General features: G+C 29.7%; 1 protein-coding gene across 2 annotated transcripts; it reads right to left on the bottom strand.

Annotated features, from left to right (window-relative positions):
• Positions 1–1,091: 1,091 nt before the first annotated feature.
• Positions 1,092–5,734, bottom strand: LOC109158841 (patatin-like protein 1). 2 transcript variants are annotated; one of them, XR_002050447.1, is made up of 8 exons: positions 5,396–5,734; positions 5,057–5,238; positions 4,170–4,335; positions 3,881–4,042; positions 2,344–2,676; positions 1,597–1,772; positions 1,216–1,332; positions 1,092–1,180 (listed from the first exon to the last, which is right to left on the bottom strand). XR_002050447.1 is itself a non-coding variant. In XM_019306735.1 (7 exons), exons 1-7 carry the CDS (start codon positions 5,540–5,542, stop codon positions 1,275–1,277), a joined length of 1,224 nt encoding a protein of 407 aa, XP_019162280.1. In that variant the 5' UTR covers positions 5,543–5,734; the 3' UTR covers positions 1,092–1,274. The 2 variants fall into 2 exon arrangements, 1 of the variants encoding a protein (XP_019162280.1); XM_019306735.1 differs by having other exon boundaries at positions 1,092–1,332.
• Positions 5,735–7,988: the final 2,254 nt, after the last annotated feature.

The following is a 7,988-nucleotide window of genomic DNA, read 5'->3' as shown; positions in this document are numbered from 1 at the left end:
CTACAAAGATGTTTCAATAATGTGTAAATATAATCAATGATATTAAGTTTTTTTTTTTTAAATGAAAAAGTTGTTATATATCTAGAAAAAAATATATATATCTTCCATACAAATGAATAAGGATATCAATTCATTTCTATAACTGAGTTGTTAGAGAACGAGCACATTTGTCTAATTTATGAAAATACTAAACAATGATAAATAAAATCTTCAAAGTTATAGCACCGCATGCGTACATCTAGATATTAGCTATATATTCATTTAAGCAATTATTTGCACAAATTCAAGCAATGATAACATCAAAATATATAAACGATCCAAACCATATCTTTAATTGTACTATATAATATTTGATGTTCTAATTTAAATAATTATATATCCCTTAATATATTCTCAATATATTACAACAAATTCATTCCGTGCATCGCACGGGTGCAAATACTAGTATTATTAATTAGAATGTAAAGTCAATAGTCAACGATTCGAAATGAAAACTACATTTTCCTTTATTTAAAATAATGAACATTATTATATAATATGATGACACATTTGTTACCATTGAGATCGAAAGTATAAAACATATACTACATTGTAAATTAAAAAATCATGAGTGTTTAATAATAATAATAATAATAATAATAATAATAATAATTTCTTTTTTCTTAAATAGGATAAAGATTATATTATACAAAATTATACAAATATGATTCGACAATTAAAAAACATAAAAAAAAAAAAAACTAATACATGTCACTCAATAAATCATTCAAGCCTAAATCATAAACTTATAACTAAAACCCCATATCAATCATCAATCTAACAAACAAACCCTTACACGTCTTTTTTTTTTTTTTTTTGTTGGCGACTCTGTTTTTCTCATCTAGTTTAAAAATTAGATAGAAGGGATTCTTCAACTACTAAAAATTTAACATAATAAATTTATACAATTTTTAATAGTGAGGACCATCCTTCTAAAAAAAAAGGCATCCTTCTATATATATAGTAAAATAAAAGTATAATTATATTTGTGAGATAAAAAAAATAATAATTCCATTGATTAAAACAAACAATTAAAATTAGGAGTATCACTATACTCAAAAAGAAAAATCTTATTATACTACTAGTTATATGCTTGCATGGAATATTATATTATTATTACACTTAACACAGAAATACTCTAATAAAGTATTATTCATCAATAATGATAAACTTTTAGTTCGATTGTTTTCTCCTTTTCAGATGTGATGAATTTCATTGAGAGTTTTTGTGTGATTCTACTTGGATCTTTTTCTTGGGTAGTTTTTCTTCTGATTTGACAGTATTTTTGCAAATCTGAAACACAAAAAACCAATATCTTGTAGTAAAATTTAATGAATTGAACATGACAATTAATTAAAATGACTATATATATATATATATATATATATATATATATATATATATATATATATATATATATATATATATATATATATATATATATATATATATATATATTCTCCAGTATAATATAATTATGTGTGTCTGTGGTTGGGGGTAGAGTGGGAAAGGGGAGTGATGTGTGCATATTATTATTATGTAGAGTAGGATCCTCACTTTTTCAAAATGTCCTCGTTTGTGTAATCCTTTGAAACTTGCATATATACTCCAGAATTGAGATCCACTTTTGAAACAGGTTGTTTAAGCAAGTTTTCACCTATTTCTCGAAGGTGTATCATATTCTCCAAAGAAGCATTATCCATGGCTGCAAGTGTACCATCTAAGGTATTATCCTGTAACAAGTGTTTAGTACATCCTCATAAACCCCAACAATAATTAACTGAATCGAGCCATTTCTTGAATTATTACTCAGTTAAAACCTAAATTAAGGCACTTTCGAATTAAACTCGTCTCAAACTTAATTTTATAATGCTATGGAAGCATGCATATATTAAGTACAGAGTTAATTTTACTTTTAATCTTATGATTATTGGGGTAGTGTTGTCAATTTCAATCCACAATTTTCAAAACTAACAATTTAGTAGCCTAACTATTCAATTTTTATCAATTTTAGTCCATACGGCCAAATTGCCGGTCAGTTGTCAAATTTTTTTATCCACATACTACCTGCCTCTGTATTAATTCAAACAACGGTTCACAAACATAACTAGCTTCCATTTCAACACTGAATTAAAAGATTCCGGCGACAATTGACTGACAATTTGACCGGACGGACTAAAATTAATAAAAATTGAATAGTTAAGTTAGTAAATTGTTAGTTTTGAAAATTGTGGACTCAAATTGACAGCACCCCAATAGCTATAGAACTAAAAGTGAAATTAATTCGGAAATTGTGTTACATACCTGAATTCTGAGATAATTTTCCCCAACATTAAGAGAGTGAAAGATGGTAGAAATATGATAATCAACCATATCGGACATTCCATAGGAAACCATGTTGATGAGAGGGCATGAAATTAGTGTAGGGATTCCAGTGTCAACTTGAACCATCCAATCTAAAACGTTCCATTTGGCTGCCACCTCAGCACAGTATTTGTTCTCCAAATTCCGGGAGCCTGTGCCTAAAGAGATGACCAAAAGCTGACTATAGTCCATAGCCTTGAGCTTCTTTGACAAAAACTTGTTTTTTCTTCTCTCCATCCCAACCTTGTTTGCTTCACTTAGGCCAACCAAGGTCTTCAACCACATTCAATCAACAAGCACCAGAATATATATAGTATTATTTTTTCACAACTTTATAATCATAACTAATAACACATATATTAACACGTTATTTTAGTAGAGTTTTATTGACGGTGTTGGTGTAAATTAAAGCACTACAACTCAAACCAATGACCTTGTGATCTAGTGGCACAAAGTGACTCTTTTAAATGGGTGGTCATGAGTTTGATTCTTAGTTGGGGCCATGGCAAATTATTGTGTGGACCATCATAATAAAAAAGATATTTTTAATATACTAAATGTACATTATTTTTGTGCTGAATGTACATTATACAATATAATGTACACTCAAAACAAAAATAATGTGCATCCCCTGAATACAATGTACATTATTTTTATACTGAATGTACATTATTTTTGTATTAAATGTACATTATTTTACAGTAAATAAAATATGGTCCACACAATAATGATTGTTGGGGCCATATAAAATGGATGCTTGATATTGCATAAGAGTGAAGTTTTTGGTAACTTAATAATTTTTATTTTTATTTTTGAAATACAAGATAGTATTTATGGACTAAATAGCCTTAGATCGCTATTCTATAACAAATGAAATGATTACACGTGCTTTTAGACTATATTATATATCCCTTGTGATTGTGGGTGTTAGCAAGAATATAGGAGACTTACAACAAACTCCATATGTCCTTTTAAGTCATTAGAGGCTGTTATCATATTATTAAACCAACTCTTCAAAAGAAAAAGATTTGTTATTTAATGGTTAGTGGTAGTATTTGTTAGTGGGGTAATGGTTAGTGGTAGGTGTTAGTGAGATATAGTGGTTAGTTTTTTCTTTACCTATAAGTAATTTTTCTGTAATAATATTATTCAATATCAAGTTATAAAAAAAGACTTTAGTTTCTATCTTACATTCACCCTCTCTCTTATTCTCGATCAATTACATTTTGTTAAACTTAGATATATTAAATATAATATATGTAACAAGCTCAGTCAGTTCTTCCGAACGAGTAGATTGGTTAGCCAATTTTTCAAATACTTAGGTGAGAATGAGTTAATCCTTTGATTCATATTGCTAACCTGAATCCAAGCTAACATGCTATCGTTAAGTTTCAAATTAAAGTTCATCAGAGATATTATTTTCAACTACGATTAAGTATTATTTTCTATTTTTTAAGAAAAAAGTATTGTTGCTAACCGGATTGTTTGCGACCACGGCACCATCTACGAGGTTGAACTCATACTCCTCGCCTAGGATGTCGTGATTCACAAATTTGTACGGAGGGAAATATGTCGGCGCTGCAGATGTCCCAATGCACACATCCGATAGCAAAGCATCCATACCACCACACACATTAGCCTGTACAATATAATAACGTTCCAACTTCATTCCAACGTTAAAACTTACTAATTAACAAAACACATTTAAGAATTTTGTATATTTGAAATCATGTAATCCAAGATTAATGAACCCATTGGTTAATTACCTCACGGGAGGAGAAAATAATTGGTTTGAAAGATTTGATGTCAAAGGTTGGAATGACAAGATTAGTCAAAGCTTGATGCAGCCGAATGCCTCCTAGCTTTATCCTTAGCATTTGCTTAAGGAACTCTCCATCATACTTGGGACCTTTCAGCATATCTTGGATCCCTCTATCAAACATACATAATTAAGTCACACCATATAAAATAAAATAAAAAAACACAAACACACAACACGACACACATGTTTGTATCAATGTACGAACTTGGTGATATCCTCAAAATTTAAGGTGTTGATCGAGATTGATTATGATCCTGTTTGGTAAAATAATTAGTTTATCAATCAATTTTGATTTATTTTACCACTATTAGATGTTTGATTTGATTAAAAGTCAATATAAATGTTTGGTTAATCAACTTTTTGTAATCCCAAAATGCTAAAATTCAAAAAACTGTTCAAAATAATTTTTTCAATTAGCTTTCTGAGAAAAGAAATTATATCAAACCGCTATCAGCTAACAACTAATTTACCAAACACTTTTCTACAATCAGATTATCAACTAGTCATACCCTCCAACCCGATCGATCAGCTAACAGTTACAATGTTGTTTAGGTTACAATTACGTTAGCTTGCATTGCATTTTTATTGTATCTCGTGTAAATCGACACCTTAAAATTTTATGTTTTTTTTTTTTTTTTTAATGATGACCAGAAAAATTCACATTTACTACCAGATGATATACATAGGATATATCTCACCCTGTCATCCTAACCAACAAAAAATTATAAAAAGATAAATCAATCTAAGTTATCCATAGCAAACAAGCTAAGTTCAAATCAAGAAAATCAATATACTAATAAAATAGAGGGAGTGGTAAATTAAAATGAAGACCTTCCTGATGGGAAGATAAAAGGCCCATATTCAAAAAGCATAGGTGTGATATCCTTGGCGGAGAAGGCCGGCCGGTTATGTTCATCGGGAGTAGCTAACATGGTGGCTATGAGACCACCAACACTTGTTCCTGCAATCACATCAAAGTAATCTGCAATTCTCGCACCTTCCCCATCCAGATCCTATATCAAAACACCATCCAATTCATTATATTGCTTTCATCATATATATATATATATATATATATATATATATATATATATATATATATATATATATATATATATATTCATCATAATATATTTCCTGAACATATATATAGAAGCAGAATGAATAAACCTGAAGCTGGGATTCAAGAAACTCAAGAATCGTAGCAGGAATGATTCCTCTAATGCCACCTCCATCAATGCTGAGGACTGTGTAAAGTTTTGCAGCAGTTGAGTGCTTCTTATTTTGAATGCAGGATGATGATAAAGATGCACCCATATTTTGTGTTTGTTCCCACAAATTTTAGCTTTACTATATGCAGTCAAATTAAAGAAAACTTGCTTGCCCACGCCAGTTTAATTGTTCTTGAGTGGTAGATTCTGAACAAGGACACATGATCGTAGACACTAAGCACTGATTCTCCCACTAAATGAGCCGTCAAGTCACTGTGATTTATCTCTCCACTGTTTTGTTAGATTGATGTGTGAGAATCTTGGGGATGAAGGGAATTTTACTTTTTTGTATGCAAATTAAAGAAAACTCCTCACATGAAATATAATATACATTGAAGTATATTTCATACTTCATATATAGGCTGATAGGCATTATATATAACGTTATTCCCGTGAGTTAAAAGGAAAATGTTAGTTACATTTTGAAAAAGTTCCTTTTATATTCATTAGTTATTTATATGAAAGATTTCCAAAGGCTCAAGTGGCATAGCTTTGGTCCCTCAAATGAAAGGTCTCACTCATTCCTTTCCACCTTTTTATATCTCATTCCTTCCCACCCCTTTTTATATATATAAGTATTTGAATAGCTTAGTTGGTTGTCCTTTAAAATTTGATATTATAAGTTACGTTTTGGAACAACATTTAACTAGTTTTTTAACCCCGGCCCTTCACAATAGAGGAAGGGCTTTACTAATATATTTATCAATAAATATGATATGTGGTTTATAGTGTATTTTTTTGTTCAATTTATATTTTATCAAATTGATTATATTTCATATTTTGTCATAAATATTTTTATAGTTCTTTAAAATTTACTCACTCAAATATATTTTTGACTTTGCCCCAAATTATACCATAGTCATTATGAATATTGTATTGTAATTCATATGGTATTTTGCATTTGAAATATATATATATATATATATATATATATATATATATATATATATATATATATTATTGATATTTGATATTTTGTCATATACATTTTTAAATTCATTTAAACTTCGTCCCCACTTACAAAAATTTCTCAATTTCTCCGTCCCTGATCGAGTTCACATTCCGAGTATTCGAGTTGAACTGAAATCTCAAATTTGAGTTTGTATATTTTGTGGTTGGTATGCGGAGAGGTTTATCTAAATTGGTAAAGATTAGATTACTTTTTGACCGAAAGATGTCAACCACATTCAAGTTGATCAAACCATTAGCTTGGTAATTATAAGATGATTTTAAGTTTAACCTTGTGGGGCTTTCTATTGACTTTTTTGGTTGGCAAAAACTTGTGTGAGATCGTCTCACATATCTTTGTCTTCGAGACATGTTAGGTCAATATAAAATTGTAATACTTATACTGAAAAATATAATATTAACTAAGAATAACATGTTTGTTACTTATAATGAAAAATGTAGAGTGAATTCCATTTTTGGTCCTACTGTTATAGGGGCGTTTCCAATTTCAGTCCACTTTAAATTTTTTTTGCCACTTTACAACCACTGTTATTGAATGTGTTCCACTTTTAGTCCACCGTTAATATTTCCGTCAAGAGGCCGTATAATCAAAGGGTATTTTGGTCTTTTTATGTTTGTCTCTTCTCTTTTAATCCATGCGCTTCGTCCTCCTCCTCCGATATTCGAAGATGGCTCTTCGAACAACGAGAATGGAAGCCAAAGCTACATCGTTTCGTTCGTTCCAACATGGGCCGACGAGGTTTCTTAGGTTTTAGGTTTAATGTTATCATTTCTTTAGTCAAACATAGTCTTGGATGAGAAGAAAGGTCGAAATACCCCTAGATTACACGGCCTCTTGATGGAAATACTAACGGTGGGACTAAAAGTAGAACACATTCAATAATAGTGGTTATAAAGTGGTAAAAAAAATTAAGGTGGACTAAAATTGGAAGCGCCCCTATAACAGTAGGACCAAAAATGGAATTCACTTAAAAATGTAATACTTTTGCGGAAAAATGTAATACTTTTACATTTTGATTTTAAAGTATTACATTTTTCTCAAAAGTATTATATTTTTCCTTATAAGTAATAAAGCCTAATTTATTCCTTATTAGTATTATATTTTTGCAGTATAACTATTACATACATTTCTATATTGACTCGATCCGTCTCATGGATAAGGATTCGTGAGACGGTCTCACAAAAGAATCACTCGTCTTGGTTTGATCGAGTTGATCAACTATAAACAGCCTAAGCTGTTTTATTTTCTTGTGATCCTTTGTTGGCAATGATAAAAAAAGGACTTCCCCTAAAGAGGACATTTGAATAACGGCGGCTGAATTTCTATTAAATCAAAGTGTAGGGTTAAAGAATTTGTGGATAAACAATAAGTCGTATGTAAATTTAAGTGATTTATTTATTTTGAGAATATATACATTGAAATTATAATTATCCAATAATGAAAACACAAAAAAAAAAATATATATATATTAGTAATCTCTTTTAGGTGCAAGACCACTCACCTATCACAAGTCACAACTTTA

This window comes from Ipomoea nil, unplaced genomic scaffold, assembly GCF_001879475.1.
Source record: "Ipomoea nil cultivar Tokyo-kokei standard unplaced genomic scaffold, Asagao_1.1 scaffold2826, whole genome shotgun sequence".
Classification (NCBI taxonomy): Eukaryota; Viridiplantae; Streptophyta; class Magnoliopsida; order Solanales; family Convolvulaceae; genus Ipomoea; species Ipomoea nil.
Note: the sequence above shows the minus strand (reverse complement) of the source record. Positions and strands in the feature narration are given on the sequence as shown.